This window comes from Brachyhypopomus gauderio, chromosome 16 (assembly GCF_052324685.1).
Source record: "Brachyhypopomus gauderio isolate BG-103 chromosome 16, BGAUD_0.2, whole genome shotgun sequence".
Taxonomy (NCBI): domain Eukaryota; kingdom Metazoa; phylum Chordata; class Actinopteri; order Gymnotiformes; family Hypopomidae; genus Brachyhypopomus; species Brachyhypopomus gauderio.
In genome coordinates, this window is record NC_135226.1 from 13810135 (window position 1) to 13832322 (window position 22188).

The 22188-nt window shown below is 44.0% G+C and overlaps 1 protein-coding gene across 3 annotated transcripts in view; it reads right to left on the bottom strand.

The window, feature by feature from the left end:
• Positions 1-2749: 2749 nt before the first annotated feature.
• agfg1a (ArfGAP with FG repeats 1a) overlaps positions 2750-22188 on the bottom strand; it is a 29282-nt gene continuing 9843 nt past the window's right edge. Inside the window, exons 2-14 of one of the 3 annotated variants that reach the window (XM_076975859.1) lie at positions 17581-17674; positions 12552-12667; positions 12298-12460; positions 11702-11852; positions 10305-10433; positions 8919-9110; positions 8143-8311; positions 7868-7947; positions 7222-7311; positions 6782-6829; positions 3463-3612; positions 3225-3319; positions 2750-2982 (exon numbers count right to left, since the gene is read on the bottom strand). In XM_076975859.1, the coding sequence (XP_076831974.1) occupies positions 2923-2982; positions 3225-3319; positions 3463-3612; positions 6782-6829; positions 7222-7311; positions 7868-7947; positions 8143-8311; positions 8919-9110; positions 10305-10433; positions 11702-11852; positions 12298-12460; positions 12552-12667; positions 17581-17674 (1537 nt within the window). In that variant the 3' untranslated portion in view covers positions 2750-2922. Of the gene's footprint in view, positions 2983-3224; positions 3320-3462; positions 3613-6781; positions 6830-7221; positions 7312-7867; positions 7948-8142; positions 8312-8918; positions 9111-10304; positions 10437-11701; positions 11853-12297; positions 12461-12551; positions 12668-17580; positions 17675-22188 lie in introns of all 3 variants that reach the window. The other 2 variants (XM_076975858.1, XM_076975860.1) reach the window with 2 other exon arrangements.

Sequence of the window (22188 nt, forward strand, 5' to 3'; positions counted from 1 at the left end):
CGATCTAATAAAACTTGCCCAGATAACTTTCTATTCAAGTCTTGAATTTTCTTCAGTCTTTTGAATTTACATAAATTGTTTCATTTATCGATGTAACAACTCTTATGTGAAGCACTTTTGAATTGCCACACTATGAAAAGTGCAACAAAGTCCCTTTCTACTCAAGTAATACGATTTCATCTGCTCCACCAGGTTCTAGTAAAATCCAGTCAAAACAGGTGGATCTCCTTTTAACATAGATATTGAAATTGCATCTGGTTCCTCTTGGTGCTTTGTCGGTTCTTATCCTGTGCAGTGGTGTCCCGAGCACTCCTAAAGTTGTTTGATGTTCGACTTGGTTGATCCACAGCCACCACAGTTCTTCACAGGATTATTTATTTCCTCTCTTCCCCCAAGTTAGCCTTTTTCCCCTTTCTTTTCCTACAAATAACCTTTTTTTTCCTAGATGTTTTTCTGATTCTGTTTCTGGGGTGGGTTTCCCGAAACGTTCGTAGCACTAAGTACTTCGTAACCTCGTATGAAACGTATGAGGTTAAGACGTACTTAGCGCTAAGAACGTTTCGGGAAACTCACCCCTGATCATTTTGTTTCAACATGTGAACTTAATATAGAATAAAAAAATAAATTTTGATCAAACTTGTCAAAGACCTGGTTAGTTGGCAAACACGGCATCAAAGGCCCAGGACTTTACAGTATGAAGTTTTACTCTGTACGTCCATCCCCATGTTGACATTCTGCTGGATTTAAACTAGACGTCGTCCAGCAGAAGGAAGCCTGCAGGAGGGAGACCAGATTGTGGCTACCATTAAGAATGTTACATTTATTTGTGCATAGGCCCATTACCAATTTGAATTCCAAATCGATCTGTAAAAGCTGGGTTGCATTTTAGGATCCTTTTAAAGATTTTTTATAAATGAAGTGAGCCTCCCCACCACTCGCCTTGTGTTTAAGGCAGTAGTACCTTCGGGCTCCTGCAGATGGAGATGCATGAGGATGATTGGGCTACATTTACATTTACATTTATGGCATTTGGCAGACGCCCTTATCCAGAGCGACTTACATTTTTATCTCATTTTTTATACAAGTGAGCAATTGAGGGTTAAGGGCCTTGCTCAGGGGCACCTCAGTCATGGCCTGGGGATCGAACCTGCGACCCTCCGGTCACAAGACCAGTTCCCTAACCGCTAGGCCATGACTGCCCTATAAACACCCAAGGGGGTGAAGGACAACCAGGTTTAGCCTTTTGCTAAACCTCTTACCAAGGAAGATAACTTTCTTATCCCTGTATTCCAAGAAGACAATTCTTACCATCGCAGGGCTGCAAATGTGACTGGTCTGAAGAACATTCAGGAGCATTCACACATCTGGACTGAGCCCACAGAGTCCACAGATTTGAATTCGCACTCACAAAATCTGGTAGAATGGCCCAATTATTTGATGCAAGACCAGTTGAATGTTGATGGCGTATACAGAAAGTTCCACGCCAACCACCGCTTTTATTCATGTCCGTGGAGGTATTACATGCACATTTTTGCCTGTGAAGCTTAGATAACAGTTCAACTGCCCTGGTTCAGAGAAAAGCAGTAGTAATTCAAAAATGGGAAGGAGGTGGTAAAGTTGTACATTATAAAACATCACAAACAAGGTATAGACAATGGAAAGTTTTTTAGTTGCCCATTTCATGAAGCAGAAATGTATCACATTATATATTTTTTGTTGCAGACTACTCTGCCTCTAGGGTTTGCAACTTATTCCTCTTATATTTTCATAAAATTTTCTTTCATATGAGAGACAACTCTTATTAAAGTACTTTCAATTCTGGAAAAAAACATCCCATCACAGCCTGCTCAGCAGACTGTGGCACTGTGGCTGATAAAATAGATCTTGACCGACAACTATAACCTTCGAGTTTATGAGCCAGCCAACGATGTCATGAACATCTACAAAATGTTAGTCTACAGAAAATCAGTTCAGCTCATTTTAAAGTGAGCACACACACACACACACACACACACACACACACACACACACACACACACACACACACACACACACACACACACACACACACACAAATAATTTAAACCTGCATGTAGTTTCTTAATTAAAATTCATTTTTAATATATATATTTGTATATATATATACACATTAACTTAAAATTTTGTAACATTCAACTTAAGTGGTGTGTAGTCCAGGAGTCTCTGAATAGCACCTGGCCAGGGGAGTCTGAGGGCAGTGCCCACAGTCTGAAAGTGAACACTGAGGAGGGGGCAGGTTGGGTGGAGGAAGGGAGTGGGGTGAGGGTGGGAGGGTTCTTGCTTGGAGAAATGCCCAAGTGCAGGTGCTCCTCCTCTGGAACGTCTGATCGTCCAGATAAAGGGCAGGCTCTTGCTTCACATTAAGCAGGCAATCTCCACAACCTCCCCGAAAACAGCTCAGAGTTCCAAGCATGTGGATGAGAATGTCTTTTAGTGCACGCACGCACACACACACACACACATATATGTGTGTGTGTATGTGTGTGTGTGTGTGTGTGTGTTTGAGATACAAATACTGATATGCACAAAGCTAAAATTCTGCCATTTCTGAGAAAAAAATATATACAGGACTGCAGCATTAAAATGCACTGGACATTTTGCAATAACTTAGTTATCTGCCAGTTTGAACGTACGTTTTCCAGGCCAGGCAAATTTCACAGATTCAGCACTGTAAGGAGGGCAAGCCCTTCCTTCTAGGCACCCCAGTACATTGTTTTGTTTTCTTTTGTCTTGGTTGTACACCATCATGGATTGATATTTTTTTTTTGTTTGAAAAACTTGATAAAAAAGTTTTTAGAAATGTTTTAAAGCTACTTGAAAAACAAAACAGTGCAAGAGGTGCAAGCAAGTCTCCCCCAGGTAGTGTGAAAGGAGAACAGTGTGCTATAAGAAAGGGTTTGTAGAAGAACTTCCTGCAGGATACTGTCCCCCTGGTGCCCCCGCCTGGTGAACAAAGAGAGTGCAAGACAGTCACTCAGTAATTCCTTGAAACTCTTATCTGCAATTATACCCTGAACAGAGAACCCTGAAGAATCAAGAGACTAAATGCAATTTAGGCAATCAGAAATGTTTAGTATGATTCTGAACTTAATTTACAATTTACAAACTATTCTTCCATAAAGATCAACTTTTTGTGGTGCATTTACACCTGGACTTCGTAAACAACCTAAATAAAAAGAACCCACCAAAAATGGATTATTGGTGATCCCTGCTGCCGCCATGTTCTGTCCAAACGGAGTTACCACGGCCTTACCCTGACCAAACGCAGCGAAACCTCCACCTAAGCAGAGAGGATGACGGCAAGAGTTGAGGAGAGGGATAGAGGGAAGGAGAGGGAGTGTGTACGAAAGGCTAGATAAGTTATTTGTGAAGGTAACCAGAGCATGTGAGTCTGATCCCATCATGAGGCTGGTGTGCTCTCACCATTGGGCTGCTGGGAGTACACTGGCGGTGTGGGGAAGGCCTGCCCAGGGAACGCCTGCTGGAAGCTTCCACTGAAACTGGTGGGGAGGTTGTAGGCGGCAGCATTCCCAAACCCAGCAGGCATGCTCATGGAACCAGGACCAAATGAAGCTGCAGTGAAACACAGAGGAATATGCATCACACGGCCCCGTGCCCACATACAGGATGGTCCTTGTTGTACCAGTGACACACTGTTTAATTGTGGAATCCCCAGTGATGTTAAGTGCTGGAGGCAATAACAAATTTGAAAAGAAACACATTACTATTTTTATATCATAGTTCCCCAAGGTCTTTTAAAAACGCACCTGAAAAGATTATTAAAAACACCTTCATTCAGCTTTAACCTCATCATTTTCTGCACTCTATAGGGGTCATTTGGGTGTTGGTTTTATATGCTAATGACTAGGGGTGTCACGATTCTCGAAATCCTCAATTCAATTGTATTTCCGATTTTAGGGTCACGATTCGATTTTCGATTAACAGCAGAGGCGCCTATGCCAGTTTTAGATTAGTCTATGGCAGGGGTCGGCAACCTATGGCACGCGTGCCACCGTTAGCACGCCAAGGCATAAACACTGGCACGCGCCACGCTGGACCAGCATCAGCAAAAAAAAATTTAATTATAAAAAAATCAGACAGAGAGCACGATCCTCCATCGAAATCGTTCCTGGCGAACGAGAATTGTTGACGGGGGGGTGTTGGCGAACGAAAATTGTTGACGTTGTTGAGGCTGTATACTCCAACACTAGGAATCTAGCACTAGGACCCTGGAGCGGTTTTTTTCTGCATTAGCGCTAGATTCGGTAAAGTTCACATCGCGCCAGAACAACTGAACAACACACACTTATAATAATTTAATGCCTCCCCTCATAAAATTCCAGACATTTTAAGACATTTTTAGGCCTTGAATATGGAAAACTAAATTTAAGACATTTTAAGACTTTTTAAGGACCCGCGGGTACCCTGCTTTCGCGAGTGACTGTAGCGCGCGACTCCGCGCACCTCGCGCGAACGGCGGAGGAGTTTATATTCTTTGCAGTGTTCTCCAAAACGATATGTGGTAGTATAAAGAAACACCCCTCAAAAACAAGGGAAGGAACATTTACCTGACCAATTTTAATGTTGCATTGTGTTTCAGGTTTGAAAAGTGCTGGAATTTAGGCTAAAGTACTTGAAAATGCTTGAAATTGTAACTACTTCATTTCACAACAAATAGCTGTCTGACTGAACAGTTCTCCTGTATTAGGTTAACAAATACAAGCCTCTTGTAATTCCGGGACGAAACATGAGAACGTGAAGCCGTTAAGATTGGGCGTTTTGAAAATAAACAACCATAAAATAAATGAGGTGCTTTAATTCCACCCTCTAAAGGTGTATGAGCCCAGAAAACATGACTTGGTTCATTGTGCTGAAGCACGGGGCGCATGAAGTTACAAAATTCGAGAGGTGCACGACCTTTCAAATCGCCAGCGCGCACGGGCAGAGCCACCGCGATTACGTCATTTTCAGCGCGTGGACCCTCGCGACGTGTCTAGTTTAAACCAGGCTTTACTTTGCGTAGTGTGGGTGCTTGCGTAGCTTAGAGGGAGGGATCATCGATCCTCTTTTTGACTTCGAGGTTCGAGATTGTGACATAATTTTGATCGATTTCGATTAAATATCGAAATCGTGACACCCCTACTAATGACAACTGATCTCATTGGGAGCCTCTATCAAAATGCAGGTGTAGAGAGTTTTGCAAAGAACTGAAACCATTTCCGCAGTGTGTGCATGTTTATTTAAGTAGGGCCAGACATTTGCTGAATGTGCGCTTACATCGAGCTGTGCATCCAAATGTCTTGTGGAATCACAAGATAAAAGGAACTACACCACATGAAAAAGGTAATGTTTCACAGTTTCTCCTCTGACAGACACAATGACATGTTGTGTATACGTGGGTTGGCATAGAAAATTAGTTTTCCTCATATATCCTTGAAGTGTAAAGCAAATACGCACACACACACACACACACAGGATAATCTAATACTACAATGATATACATCATCTATAGTGGAAAAATATGTTCCACTATTGACTCCAGTAACTCCATGAAAAACTGACCCTAATATGTGTGTTTAATTATAGCTAATTAGGCATCACTGGGGCCCAACATTAAACCATGGGTCTAATATAGAACACCAGCAGGAAAGGAGGGCAATGGGAGAGATTACCAAGGTGCTGCTGTTCCGTTATTACAGTTTCACTACCATCTGAAGTACTTCTGGGGATTATTCATAATTCGTTTGTAGAGCACGTTGTAACGTGTGACTGCCGTGCTTCAAGAAGCATCAGACAGCTCTTTTTTTTTTTTTTTTTGCTCTATTCCAGTTACCACTTCATCATGCTTTTAAAGTCTGTTTCAGCTGTGTAAGGAGGCCAGGATTTAGCTAAGGTTTGGGCTTTCTGTGAGTCCCCAGAGAGAGACCTGTACCAGTGTGTACTGTATTGCATTGAGATCCTGTACTCAAACTCCAATAGATTATTCAAAGGGTAAATATAGAAAAAATATTTGTAAATGAAAGATTTTATAACTGAAAAGATGAAAAAAAATAATCACCCAGACTAAAGTTGAGCACCATCTGCCTTGCACATCTGGATTCAGTGGTGCATTATGGGGAAGCTCGGAGCACTAAGTGACATGCACCAGGGGCGACTGCTTTTACACTGCACCGGGCACTACTAGAAATTCATCCTCTCATAGTACCAAAATGGCCAACAATGCATCTCGTTTAATTCGATATTTGTAGCTAAGAAAAAGTGTTAATGTCTACTCCATATCGTTGAGCGTAGATTATGTTAGACAGCGATGCATGATCTTGCAGTAAACTATTAGTACTGACACTGCAGTGTGCAGGACAGACACCATCTTAAAAGTGTTGGAACAATATGAAAAGTGCCTAGGAGTGCAGATAAGTTGTTTGGAAACCCATAATAGCACTGCTGACTAGCTAAATTAAAAAGTCATGATTGCTCTCTGGTCTTTTGTAAATTAACAGTGAATAATTACCTGCAGCTGTGCTTCACATATATATCAAACATCAGCCACCACTAACACAAAAATGATGAGCAGTGTTAGCTGTAAAAAGAGCACTGAGGTCAAAGGGCACAACATTCAAGGTGCATTCTGAGAAATGTCGCTGTATGAAGTGGTATGGGAGCAGTGCAGTGGAAGAGAGGGGAGGGAGGACACACACACACACACACACACACATACACACACAGAGAGAGAGAGAGAGCATACCAAACTGGGCTGCAGGGTGGGCTTGGCCAGGGATACCTCCTGACAGGTCTGGAACACATGGTACAGAAACACAGCCCAGCTTACAAATCAGACTCCACAGCACACATCCACTACGGCCTACACATCAACACCAAAACATTTTTTTTCAACTATATTCTCTCTGTCTCACACACACCAGGCCTGCTCAAACACATGCATGGTTCCCTGCGAGCATAGATCCTGGGTGTATGTGACCCACTTAAAACTCCCACCGTGCATTCATGCGGCCTGAATAGCTCATAAGCCCAAGAGATGCTCCCCCCCCCCCCCCAACCTACTCCATTTACTGATGCAGAACCCTCAGATCTGTGTGCAACTAGACACTTAGAAAAGAACCACTAAGACACATGAAAGTCTTCCCCTTTTCTGAGTGACTGATTGACTGAAGTCCCACCCCTTACCTGCTGCTGCTCTGCCATTGGTCTGAAACGGATTAGTAGGGGCGGCAGCCTGCGATACGGCTACAGCCACAAAAGGATTTGTTGATGGAACTGTTGGAAGGGGGGGGAAACAGAGACAAAAACCCACACATACACCTGTATATTAATAGTCATTATCTGTAACATAATTTGGTAAATGTATTTTAAGAATCTTCAGTTTCTTTAGAACAGAGACTGTAAGGAAGAAGTGCAGCTTGTGCACAGGCTGGTCCTCTCAGACCCTCTCAGGCCCCCTCAGACCCCCTCAGGCCCCCTCAGGCCCCCTCAGGCGTGATGTCTGAAGCTCCGCCTACGATTCTCCCGCCGGTGGGAGAAGAGATCGTACACCAGCACAGGACTCTCAATGACACACGCACCATTTTAATTATACATGGAGCAAAGCCTACTTGGAGTAACACAAAAGTGACAACTGACTCAAAATGGGCAACTTCCTAGTAAACTTTAATTTTAGATTAATTTAATACTAAATTTAAAAGTCCTGATACTTCTGCTGACAGTGGATGGCAGGTGTACATTCAGGACTGCAGCAGCAGTGTGGGGTCCAGGACTAGCACCAGGGCCCGTGCACCTCTGGAAGGAAACACCAACATGCTGAAGGAGGGGTTACCTGTGAAGCCCTGAGGCATGTTTGGCAGCGCCCCCTGCTGTGGCTGGGCTGTAGATGCAGCAGAAGCTCCAAATACACTTCTGAAGAGAGATGAAAAAAGATAGGTTGAGAGAGAGAGAGAGAGAGAGAGAGAGAGAGAGAGAGAGAGAGAGAGAGAGAGAGAGAGAGAGAGAGAGAGAGAGAGAGAGAGAGAGACAGACAGAGTCAGAGAGATGGAGATGAAAGAGAGACAGTGAGTCAGAGACGGAGATGTGAGAGACACTGAGAATTGTTACCCCTGTGTATTGGTGGCAGTGTTGAAGCTGCTGGAGGGGGGGGCCGTGGAGCTGAACACGGTGTCCAGGGCAGCTAGAGCAGCATAGCGATCACCCCCCAAAATGGCCACCTGAGGAGGGGGTGGACCCACACCTGCAGAGGGCGGAGCCGAACTCACACCACTCGAGCCTAAGAAGGAAAGATTAAAAGAGAGAGATTAAGGAGAGACATTAGCTACAAACTTGAGGACCCATCACCTTACTGGGTGTGTCACGTGGAAGGAACAGCAATATTTGAACAGGCTTAAATGTGCCTTTAAAGACAGCAGCAAAAATGCAGAAACACTACAGTGTTGAAGAACCACATTCGAATACCTTTGCTTGGTATGTTAAGTTGGGTTTGCACTGTGCCATTACTGTGATGATTATTGTTACGGAGCACAATGTCAAATCATGAAAGAAGTTCAAGCAAATTCACGTGTAGTCTTTAAACAAGGAACACCTCATGCTCCACAACGGCCGGTTCGGCTGCTGTCTGACCAAATACTTCAGACGCCCCCTGGCAGTCTCAGAGTACAACCTCTGCTTTGATGCACATCTTAAAAACAACCAACGGGAGGTGGCGTAGGAACATACACAACTCGTGCACCAACCACAAACAGACTGCAGTACAGTGAAACGAATACATTTAAGCCTTTTCAAATATTGCTCTTCATACTACATGACATGATAAAAGCAATCCAACATGTCCAGAACAGAGGGAAGAGGAGCTGTTGGGTGAGCGTCTAAGGGCGTACCTTGTTCAGGTTTGGTAGAACTGAAGATGTTGTCCAGGTCGGCAAGGGCAGCATACCTGTCTGCAGGTACAGCTCCGCCTTCGCCCTTAGCCACTCCCCCAGCGCAGATGCCCGTCGCAAAGTCAGCACTACATGACTTGGGGAAGTTGTCAAAGTTTGCAAAGTTGGCGTTGGCTAGTCCTGAAGTGCCTCCTGGGGGAGGAGAAAGATGTAAACTGAGAAACAGGTGTGTTTGTATGTGTGCACACGCTTGTGGGTCCATCAAGAGACATTACTCAGCAGGGAGAATGAGTATCCAAATATAGTAAACTTGCATGTCTGCAAAACTGCAAAATAAGTAAATAAATAAAAAATAAGCCGCTCATGCAGACATGCACGCGTACAATTCTAGTCCAAGTGAAAAAAATCATCACTTCTGTACAGAGAACTGCAGAGTGGAGACGTTCATACACCACACACATTCATTCAAGAGAAGGTCTAGTCAGGTGATGAGCAAGCCAAAGAATGAGAAGGGACAAGTGAAGGTGCAGTTGAATTGCAGCTGAAGGCTCAGGCAGCTGAACCGCACACACGTGTGCGTGACTTACAGGGAGTGGCCAGTAGGGGCAGCGCTGAGGGCAATTGACCAACACTGCAACTGGACGGGAGGGCAGCGTATGCTGCCACACGCACAGGCAATGAGTGAATAGAGAATACAGAGCAGACAGAAGAACAGAGAGAAGAGAGAGCAGACATAACACAGAACAGAAGAACAGAGTGGACAGAAGAACAAAACAGGCAGAACAGAAGAGAGAAGCACAGAAGTACAGAGAGCAGATACAGAAATAAGACCATAAGTAATAAAAAAAAAATTAATTAAGGGTTAGCAACAAGGAGGCAATAAACAATATGGGTGGGGGAAGCTGCAGCAGTGCAATGGAAGAGCTGAGTGACAGCTAGATGGGTTATCCAATCAGAGAAGTGCAAGGTGCGTAGGTCACGCCCACAGACAGTTAATGAGTCTCATGGTCAAACCAGAGTGGACATGTTTATTTGTTGATACTTCAAGAAACTCATATGAATACAGCAAATGATACACGGTTTCAAAATATGACTTATGTAATCAAGGAAGAACATGGGAACAACAAGATAAGGCAAGACACACCCATGAACATGTGCACGCACGCACACACACACGTACACATTTAATGGTGCAGTGTGATGGCTGTTAAAAGCATGAGAAAGTGTGATGAAAAATAAACTGAGCTAGTACAGTGTGTGTAGGCTGAAAGGTGCTTGAGGGACTGTTATTAATGCTCCGTGTGTGTTGTACACGTTTGTGTAGGCTGATAGGAATGGAGAGAGAGAGAGAGAGAGAGAGAGTGTGCGCGCATGCGTGTGTGGTACCTGTTTGTGAGGACTGAAATGGGGCTTGTGGTGCGGACGGGAAGGCAGCTGTCTGCGTAGCAGAACTCCCAAACGTTTCAAAATTTGCAAAGTCTGCACTAGCGTTTGCACTAGCGTTAGCATTCTGCGCTGCTGGATGGAACAACAAAAAAACAAACACCAGAGCAGTATGAGGAATGAGAAATGGTTGCAGCATAATGGGGTGAACATCACATCACAAACCCAATCACACTTCATAAAGCCCCGCCCATAAAGCCCCGCCCTAAACCCCCATCACACTTCATAAAGCCCCGCCCATAAAGCCCCGCCCTAAACCCCCATCACACTTCATAAAGCCCCGCCCTAAACCCCCATCACACTTCATAAAGCCCCGCCCTAAACCCCCATCACACTTCATAAAGCCCCGCCCATAAAGCCCCACCCTAAACCCCCATCACACTTCATAAAGCCCCGCCCTAAACCCCCATCACACTTCATAAAGCCCCGCCCTAAACCTCAATCACACTTCATAAAGCCCCGCCCTAAACCCCCATCACACTTCATAAAGCCCCGCCCTAAACCTCAATCACACTTCATAAAGCCCCGCCCTAAACCTCAATCACACTTCATAAAGCCCCGCCCTAAACCCCCATCACACTTCATAAAGCCCCGCCCTAAACCCCCATCACACTTCATAAAGCCCCGCCCTAAACCTCAATCACACTTCATAAAGCCCCGCCCTAATGGTGTGACATAAATCACTGCTTTTGACTACAGGTCTCGAGGTAGAAGGACCCAGATGAAGTTAAATGGTGAGTGAAACTGATGTTAAATATATACATGATGACACAAGGCAAAGAAACAAAGGCAATGACAGTGAAAGCATGGTGATCAAATCCGTGAAAGGTGGTGAACCAACGCGCACACACACACTCTCTACACACACACACACACTCTCTACACACACACACTCTCTACACAGGCTCCATCATTTTACTTACATATTTCCTGAACCAGAGAATTACAAATGTGTGAGACAGTAGAAATATGTAGGTCTGCACTGGCAGGAGATTTTAGGACTTTATAAAAGCTAAACTGTGGTGGCATTATCCCCCGAGGATAATGCCAACATGCACCAACAACTTCATAATTTTAGTAACCATAGCAACAGTATTACGACCAGTGTCCCGATACAGCAAAAAGGTTTGCGGTGCTCTTAGCTCAATCCAGATATTCTTTTTAAAGTCAGCCTAACAGCAAAAACAGTTTGAGGGATATTCAATGTGTTTTGCGAGGATACCTTCATGCGTTGATGAAATGTGTTTTGCAAATTTGTGCATGTGTGTGAGAGAGAGACAGAGAGACAGACAGACAGACAGAGCAAATTATGGATATTGTGAACATGTGTGTACATTTACCTGGATGGCTGTTGAAATGTGCAAAGTTGGCGAAGTTTGCATTGCCTGTGGGCTGGGAGGGTGGAGCTGCAAAGATATCTCCGCCCAAATCACTGAGCAGGTCAAATTTCCTGTCCTGCTGAGTCAATTGAGTACGTGACACTACAGGGGACTGAGAGGGACAAAACACGCAAGCAAAAAAACAAAGAAAAAAAAAAAAAAGACAAAACTTTTCAGACATATCAAGGGAAGCTATGGTGGACACGGAAGGACAAAGAACATTCACAAAACACTTTTTAGTGAGAACAGGTAATCAGGAAGAGATGTTCTACTGCTAAGAATAATCATGCATGCAGGTATGAACAAGATCAAATGATCCAAAACAGCTCCAAAACAGCTACATATCTGACGTGTTCTACAATACACAAATCCACTATATAATGTCCTATCTAGTAAATTTTCTTAACGAGCAGGTACTGCTCCCTGAATGAAGCCAGCACACACACACACACACACACACACACACACACACACACACACACACACACACACACACACACACACACACACACACACACACACACACACACACACACACACACAGGAGTGCGCGTTACCTGGCTAGGTGTGTTCCTGCTGAGATGAAGGGCAGGAGCCGACTCTCCAAGCAGGGTTTTGAGGGGACGAACCTCTGGAGTGCTGCTGGTACTGCTGGCAGAGGAACCAGAAATGGAAGCATGGACTGAGGCCACCACCTTGGCCTGCTCTGGGGGAACGAACCTGGGGTGGGTGGGTGGGGGTGGAGGAACATGAGCATCTGATGGAAGTTGGAAACTTGGAAGCACGTCATTGTTAAACACGAGTGCCTCACCATCGCTTCTTCTCATACTTCTCCTGGAGGAACTCCTTAACTTTCTGGGGCTCCCTGAAGTCTGGGATGACAGAGGTCCTGTCATCATAGAGGCCCAACCATATCCGTTTACACGCCTGCTCACGCAAATGTCCACCAGGACACACACACACACACACACACACACACACACACACACACACACACGGGATAAAGAGACAGAACAAAACTGCTTACAACAAATGTCAAGTGGCTGACCAGTGACGAGTAAGGAAGACGACGAGTGATGGATATGCACGTGAGCCACAGAGTAAAGACTAATCCCACTTATGGAGAATGGCTCCATGGACACAGGTGGAGAAAAAATACATATGAAAGGAAGCATAAAAGGGAATCGTGTGTTCCCGGTAAGAGAAAGAGATGTGTGCATTCAGCCCTTCTAAAGACAGCTGATCTGTGATCTGGGGGTTTCATTCCTTAGAAGGGTGGGCAATACAACCATAAAGGAGACAAATCTGATCCTAGACCAGCATTTTATTCGATAATGAGGCTCAGTAAAGTGTTTATGTTGGGAGTGGGGAGGAAAGACTCGGGCTCCATACTGTAGAAAGTATGTGTGTGAGGAACTGGAAAGTGTGTGTGCGTGCATGTGTACACATGCATGAGTAAGCAAATGAATAAGTAAAGAAAGGAACTGGTACAGTGAGACATGATCACTCAAACCACAGAGATTATGCAAAGCTTCCTCCAGTTTATGCGGTCACTTTCATCATGCCATGAATAGGAGACATCCGGTTATCATCATGATCATTATATTAAAACAACAACAACAAACACCAGTGGCCTGCTCTGTGCTCATAATGACCCGTTATCTTAAAGTAGTTTTATAACCATGGCAACTACTCTGTGCTGAGGGATTGTGTGTGCTTTCTTCTGGTATCTTTTCAATTCTTAGGATTCCTTTACTGGACTTTTCACTGTTTGTTGCTTTTAATTTGCTGCTGGCTTGACAGAAAAACCAAGACGTTGTTCCTGCACAGCTTTGATGCATTAAGAACACACGACACCACCTTCAAATTCACTGTACTTGCATGAGCGCGGCCTGAGTGTCTATAATTCAATAATAATGTAATTCTCGTTTGTCACACGCATATCCGCACACACATGGTAAAAGTGTTAAGATGAAGGGTGAACCAAAATATCTATGCAGTGCTCATTAATTCTTACACAAACAACAAAAACATGTTAAATACAGACACCCACGAGATCAATTACATCAACATCTGCAAAACCGGACTCTATTAATGGCCCAACACAATCATAACAATGCTGACAACCACCAAGAAACAACCAGCCACTATTTACATATGTTCAGTACAGTTAAAGCCACACAAGAATCACACTGGCATGCACACAGCCATGTAGGGCTGAACGATTAATTGCATTTGCGATAATCTCGCGATATTTTAAAACACAATTCTCTAATCGCACAGGCTGCGATTTAAACTGGTCACGTGACTTGGGAGCGAGCCGAGCCGAGGACGAACGGCGAAAACTCGAGCAGGAGGCAGGGAGGTGGAGAAGAGAAGTTAACACAGCACACTTTAACTTGTTGCACAATGGCTTCAGGCTCGACAGAAGCTGCACATCAGTTGTGTGAAATTACTTTGGCTTTTAAAAAGATGCTGCTCAACGTCAGGTACTGTGTAAAACGTGTCTTGCTACTGTTGCTATGACGCGAGGTAACACTACAAACCTTTTTCAGCATTAAAAAAAACACTACAAAGCCTCGTATGATATTTGTAAGGTTAAAATGCCAACGACCAGTGCTGCGTCTTCAAATACGCCAAAGTGTTTCTCTGCGCTTATACAGCTTTAGTATGCGGTGAGCAACGAAATACCGTAAAATCACTCATATAGGCGCAATAAGATTTAAAGCACGGATGAATCGCGAAAACGCGGATAGCTTGACCGGTCCAGCAGACAGGGTTCACTGACCGAACCGTTTGAAAGTGTAACTCCTTATGGATGTAATTGGAAGCGGCACGCTGAAATAACTCGGGCAGTAACGGAGTTCATAGTGAAAGACATGATGTCCATTAATATAGTGAACAAGCCCGGCTTCATGGCTTTGTTAAACACACTGGATATGCGCTACCAAATGCCCTCACGCCCATATTTTAGCCAAGTTGCTATACCTGCAGGGTTGCCAACTCTCACGCATTGAGCGTCTTAGACTAAATAGTTACTAGTTCGCTCTGGCGCCAACCACAGGCGGTCGATCGATCGCGATATAATAATAATACTTAAATTTTGTCCATTTTACACCGCCCCAATAACAACAAATTACGTTCACCACCCACTCCAGGTTCAAGTCTCACTCCAAGCGATCTTGAAAAGTTGGCAACCCTGTATCTGAGCTGTATAAAAAAAATGCCAAAACAGAGTTTCCTGAAAACAGTGGAAAAAATCACGATTTTAAATCGCAATCGCAATTTATAGATAAAAAATTGCAATTAGATTGTTTTCCAAAATCGTTCAGCCCTACAGCCATGCACACACTGGAAACAGTGAAATATTGCTAATAACTACGCAAATCACCAGCACACCAACGTCTCCCCTCCACAGTGCTGAGAAAGCACCACACAAAAACGGAAATGGAGAGTTTGCTATATAGCCAGTTAATTTAGCAGCCACTCAGACCAGCAGGACTGCACACAGAGGTCGCAAGAAGCTGTAGGTGGAGTTACTGTCTGGATGTGGAGACGCTGTAGGTGGAGTTACTGTCTGGATGTGGAGACGCTGTAGGTGGAGTTACTGTCTGGATGTGGAGGTGCTGTAGGTGGAGTTACTGTCTGGATGTGGAGGCGCTGTAGGTGGAGTTACTGTCTGGATGTGGAGGCGCTGTAGGTGGAGTTACTGTCTGAATGTGGAGGTGCTCGACAGAGTTTCTAACATTGTGTTGCAGGTTGAGTGGCCCACCAAGCTCTCATTAAATTTCTCATGCCAACTGCAGCCTGGTTTTAGCTGTGTGTGTGCGTGTGTGTGTGTGTGTGTGGGCACATGCACACACCAAATGAAGGAGTACAGAGTTGTGACAGGAGGCAGGGACAGAACAAGATTGGGAGAAGAAAGAAAGAGAAAGAAATTGGTAAAGCAATGAGATAGAGATTATCGATGAAAACCAAAAACCAATTAAACATCACCGTTCGTTTGAAATAAATAAAATACATAACGAGGGGGAAACAACGAGAATTGCCACTGGCCACTCAAATCGATACGCCAAATCATTCTTGCAGCCATAATTAAAAAAATAATTGCGACCACAATTTAAGAAATTTGTTTGTGACACATGCTTCTGAATAGTACATACAGTTTATATGTCATTGCCACAAGAAGTGGTACTTTGAAAAAGGAAATGTTGTGAAGGAATGATGTGAAGGTATGCTGCACAATCTCCAGCACGACCTTGTGCCACTCCTCACTCACAGACGGGGGGGGGGGGGGGGGGGGGATCGCAGAATTCAGACAGAGTTGGGAGGAAGACAAAGGAAAGAGTGAATAAAAGAACAAAGGCATGAACGGAATGAAAAAGACTTTGAAAGAAAAGAAAAAAAATCCTGACAGAAAGAAGGCAGAGAGGAGGAAGACAGCGGTGGTGGATCCCAAGCGGGGGCATGAGGAAGTGAAGGGGGGGGGGGGGGGGGGGGGGTGAGTGTCAGTGGCCCTTTTCAAACACCCTTTTGTCTCTTCACCCTGACTGCTGTACACATTACATTTCTTTGTGTTTCTCACAGCGCACTGAATCAACTGTGCCTGAAATTGGCATTTTGGTTTACGCTTATGTACCCCTTCTATAGGTTGCCCCGGTAACTTACCTAACATGGACTGCTATTGAAATACAAATTCTTTACGCATCTCTGTAAATTCAGATGCGCATAAGTAAAAAGGAGGCGGGGTCTCGACAGAGCAGAGAGAGAAGTCACAGATGGGAACGTCAGACGCTAGACGCACTACAGGCCACCCTCGCCTGTCTCTCCGGCCCGTGACCTACAGGGTAAAGGAGAAATCCCCCGCGGAGATCTGGGAACACCAGGACTCTTGATTTTATAGAGGTATCTCAGTGAATGGGGCCAGTTATATTCCCATACCAACCACCATGCTGGCAGCATTCCAAGTAAGCCTTGGGTCAGGGCGAGGCAGGTCACAAGCTAAATTCCAGGTTTATTACTACTGCTATTTTACATGAGCCTATTAGACAGATTCACACTCTATGGAGTATCAGGCTATTGGAACCCAATAAGAGCCGTTCAATACGAGCTATAGGAAACACAACTACGGGCTTTTGTTTGAACCATTCTATTACCCTCTTTACTTTTGTTAAAACCATTCTATCAACCTTTTTACTGTTGGCTACTTTTTTATTCATGAGCAGTGCTACTGCAAAATGTCAAAAGTTTTGTGTGGTTTCTAGACACACTTTTGTCATTTTTTGGATGAAAATTTAGAATCTAAATTAGCCATGGTAGTGTGTGTTTATAACAATCATGACATCATATCTTTATTGTCTAGAGACATCAAGAATTACTGTGTATCCTTTCATATCTATCCTGTATCTAAAAGTACTTCAACCCCTGACTATCCTGCATTACTGTAGTGTCTCATTCCAGTGACAATAATATAGATAATCTTTCTGTAGTGTGATACTATTTGAGTGCAGTGCAATTCAGATCACATTAAAGAGCGTCAAATACTTATGCTGTGTTACTAATTTACTAAGTTACTTATAATGCTGGTCCACATATCCTTGATTAGGTTTTTTTGAAGCAAGAACATGTAAGAATTGCATCAGTAAACTAAGAACCTTCATATACACCAATTGTTCTTTCAAACAAACACTTATGCCCAGGCTGAATTTAACGTAATTCAAATCACCAGATCTTTGAACGAATGAAAGCATCAGCAACAAAAACGCTGTCCCCAAAGCCTGAAGGTGTGCTGACGTCACCTCTGTCGGTGGCAAATGATGTTAAGGATCTCATCTCATTACCTCATTCCCATGCTTCTGTAAAAATTCTATTTCCTGTTGCGTGAAGGTCGTCATTGAGATGGACTTCACTCTGTGGGGAGGATTCAGGCCTCGTCTAGAGAAAGGTGGGAGAGAGACATTGGTCAAATATACACTGCATTTACAATTAACAAGCATGTTTCAGTACAACAAAGGAAAAAGGATACATTTAGAAATGACCTGAAATTGCCCTTTTCTCCACCCCCAACCCCCCCAGGTGGGCCCACCTAACCCAGTCCCACCTCATAAGGCTTTGAACGATCGGCCCTGTTGGTCTGATTCATCTTTATTCGGAGCTCTGCCGCTGACAGTCAAACCGTGTGTGTGTGTAACCCGCCCTCCTGTCAGCCTATGGAGAAATGCTGGGGGATCTAGAAAGCTGCCACGTGCAAGTGGAAGTGCTAAGGTTCCAGTTGGTGAATTTCAACAAAAGATGGAAAAGATTTGAAACTGGGCTAATTAAAGTTCAGAAAAGAGTGAATGAATGAAAATGTATCTGAAAATGAGTCTGAAAAATGAGTCTGAAAAATGCATGTAGTATTTTACATAGTAAAAATGTAATATTTACATCATAGTATTATGTTTTTTAAGACAATGAAAATTTTGATTTCATATCATCCACCAGTTGATGTAGGTCAAACAAGCTCCATCTTCACAAAAAAAATCCCACTGTGATGTCACAGTATTGAATTATAGCAATTCATTACAAAAGCTGTCTGATCTTAAATGCTAAGGGCTCTTAACAAAGGAAAGGCAAACAAATGGCAGAAAGGTCTTTACCAGACCTGCCTCTGCTACTCTTTTCATTAGAGTGGCATTAGCCAGTGCATTATGTCCAAATGTTATTTAAAGCAGCTTAGAATACACTAAGGAGTATCAGACAGACAGACAGACAGACAGACAGACAGACAGACAGACAGACAGACAGACAGACAGAGAGAGAGAGAGAGAGAGAGAGAGAGAGAGAGAGAGAGAGAGAGAGAGAGAGAGAGAGAGAATAATCCTTGTTCTACCACACTGATACATTAATTGTGGAATCCCCGGTGACCCTATTTCTTCTTTGATCATCATACACAAGCAAATACTAAGTGCACTAACAAATAAACACTGAGCAGAATACCACATTGTATTATAACTACAACATATTAAACTGGAAGGACAGGGGGTGGGGAGAGAAGCAGACAGAAGGGCAGATCGTATGAGAACAGGGGTTCATTTGATCAGGGAAGTGTTACACTTCTTCCCACTTCTTGTATTAGATTAGCAGACGTCCCTGTGTGCATGCACGCATGTGTATACACTATATTTAGTGGCAGTGTCCGTGTGTACTATATTAACTGCAGACCCTTTTTTAGATTGAAGAAATCTGAGTTATTGGCTTTATTATTCATAATTCTGGGACAAGGACAACAAAGTGTGAAGGTGCAAGGCACCCCCGGGTTTGTGTGTGTTTGTGTGTGTGTAACTACCACTTCATCTTGGAATTTTTGTACATTCATCTGGCCATGACCTTGCCTATGGGGTGTGTGCGCATGCATGCGCGCCTGCCTGTAAAGATCCTTGGATCAAGTGTCAGTTGAATATGAAGATATCGGGTCAGGTATCAGGTTAGGTTTTGAGAAGACAATACAGATCTTTGCCAAATAAATTGACAGTTGCACTTACATTACAGTGGACTCTAAACTAGTAATGTGTGTGTATTCGTGTGGTGATGGTCAATCTCCTGGCACTGAAACTGGTCTTATTTTGTTTTTTTGAAGTAGTGGCAGTGAGTGTTGAAGAAAGCCACAAATCAAGAGTAGTAATAAACATAATGGGCTCACGGGCCAGTCATATTAAACACTCCTTCTGGTAATCACTGTATGTGAGGATTCTGGTGGTCAGAGTTTGCAAAGGAAAAGCCTCACAAACTGAGCTTCTGTGCGAGAGTCTGAGGGACAGCAACAGAGGCCTGACTGTGTAAGACTAGACCAGGTGCTAAATTATTCATGTTGCCTGCCTGGTGCCAGAGCTCCTGGGCCTGGGAGTGGAGCACAGGGCCCTGGGGTAAGCATGACCAAGCCTGCTGGCTTTGCACAGAGACGCTTCCAACAAGAGCAGCATGTAGCACTTCCATAGACATATTACAGAGGCTCAAATATCATCAGACATTAAAAATGTAAGATCATGATACTTAAAGACATGAGACAATATGCATCATGGTATTTGGTTCCTCTGAAGGGGCTGGAAGAGAGAAAGGTGGTCAGGGTTCTAGAGGTACCGACAATGTTACACATATGGCAGAAAAATGTATTCTCCTGTCCACCTTCAGTAGTGTTCACATCACAGGGGCTCTGATGCATCCGCCGCCTCCCGTCAGGTAACATGGAGGATTCACAGTGGCTCCTGTTTATGGCTCAGTCCTCTCTATCTTTCATATGTATAACCAAAGACACTGAACTCATCCTTTCCTTCTCTCTCTCTCTCCCCAAGATGTTGACATGGTAACACCTATCTTGACACATCTGGCTGACGTCATGGATGAAGGCCCATCACCTAAACATGGCAGAAAGACACAGCTGATACACATTCCTGGAAGCACCTGTCCAATCCATGATCGGTTTTCCTTTGAAAACTCATGGACTACAATGTCATAAAATATCAGAAACCCGAGTGTGGTCTTGGACAACTAGCTGTCACGCTCTGCTCATGTTGGTGGGTGTGACCCAGACATGCAGGTTTCCCGTGTAGATCACAAGAGGGGTTTGGCCGTTTCTCAGAAGGGTCAGTCACCTGCTTGTCCAGTACCTCTTCACTCTTGGCTGATCTTTCTCTACGTGCCATTGGACCCTTGCAGATGATTCACAATGAACCTCTCTGGTTCTCCCTCTCCAAACTCCCTTACTTCACTTGACCATATCGGATTCAAGATAACAGTGCTCCCCTACAAAGTCCTAAACGAACCAGCCCCCACCTGCCTGAAAGCACTTGTCACACCCAGCACGGTATCACGCAACATTTGCGCCTCGCGTACAGCTCTGTTTGAGCCACCGCCCCTCGAAAGACAAGAAAGAGTCAGATGGTGGATTGAACTTTCACCGCCTGTCCCTGCAGATAAGGCTCTTGAGGTCTTCGCACACAAGCTAAGGAACCACCGCCAGCACTGTATAAAACAATTATTTCCTTGGCTATATGGTATGCGTAGGCTTCGGCCTAGTTGCGAGGCCTCTGTGAGGATCTGGACCTGTGCTGGGAATACACCTGCAACTGAAGGGCCATACCCTCATCTTAATGTTGACCCCATCAGCAAAGTCTGACCGCCTCTGTGGCATCAGAACATGATCGCACCAAGCTGTTGTGGTGGTGCACAAGACCGAGTAAGGAACAGAAAGGGATGAGAGAGAGAGAGAGAAAGTCAAAGAAAAAGGACAACACTTGTCCATCATGTAAAAATCTCATTGATTCCCCATGGATCCTGGAACCATGAATTCATCGTTCCAGATCATCCTGCATCAGTCCTGTCCAAATATGCATCTCTACCTCTAATCACACAACATCTAACCACATCCACACCTGGGGCCATCAGTGCTCCTCCGTCAGACTCCGTTTAGGAAACGCACGTTACATGTTCAGTAGAGTCACAATGACATGCAGAGTAGAGCTGCAATGTGCCTATTCCACAAGGATCGAAGTATGATTCATATCACACGCGTGTACATGTACGCACAGCACGCACACAATGTCAACAAACACGCAAGAACACCAGTAGGTAGCGATGTGCTTACAGCTACTCGTATCTGAATAAAATCAAAACATGGAACTGTGCTCAAAAACTGTTGCCTAAGGCCAGGTTGAGTAAATGTTACCAAAGGTCGGTGCTTTGGTTGTACAGCTGGGGATGTGAAATGCTACTATCCGTGATTCAGTCCATTTGAAAACACACTCTGTTTTCACAGTGTGTGCAGTGGGAAGTGTACCGGTCATTGACCCGTTTGGCAGGGTTTTGCACAGCCATCAAGCAAAACCTCGTCTAGGTGAAATTATTTTTTTTTAACAAAGGATAGATTATCTTTAACAGCTGTTGTTGAAATGAAAACAACAATGTCAATATGTAAGTCAGTACATAAAAACATCCAGTCAAATAGTAGTTTATAAAGAAGGAGAATACTTCATTGCTGAATGTAGAAAAACAGGAACAAAGACAGAAGGAACTGTAGTCAAATCACAGTTTTTACTTCAGATGAACACATCATGCTGCCTTTTACGGCCCACTGGATTATTTCTGATTTGTCTCTACAGTCATTTCTATGATCATCCTGAAATTACAACCATGCTGAACATCATGGTGTCAGCTGACATATGAGAAAGAGTATACTGAACACAGTTCTGTACTATCTTCAGTATTAGGGCTGCACGATTAATCGTATTTTTATCGTTATCGCGATGTGAAGTTTCACGATAAACACATCGAAAGAGCCACGATAACTCCTTGAATAACAGCAAACTCAAATTGCGTTATCCTCGTCCAGCAATAGAGGGAGCTATTCGCGCTGCAGACTATGATCACGTGACGTAAGTAGGCAAGAGGCAGAGTGAGGCAGAGTTGCCAGG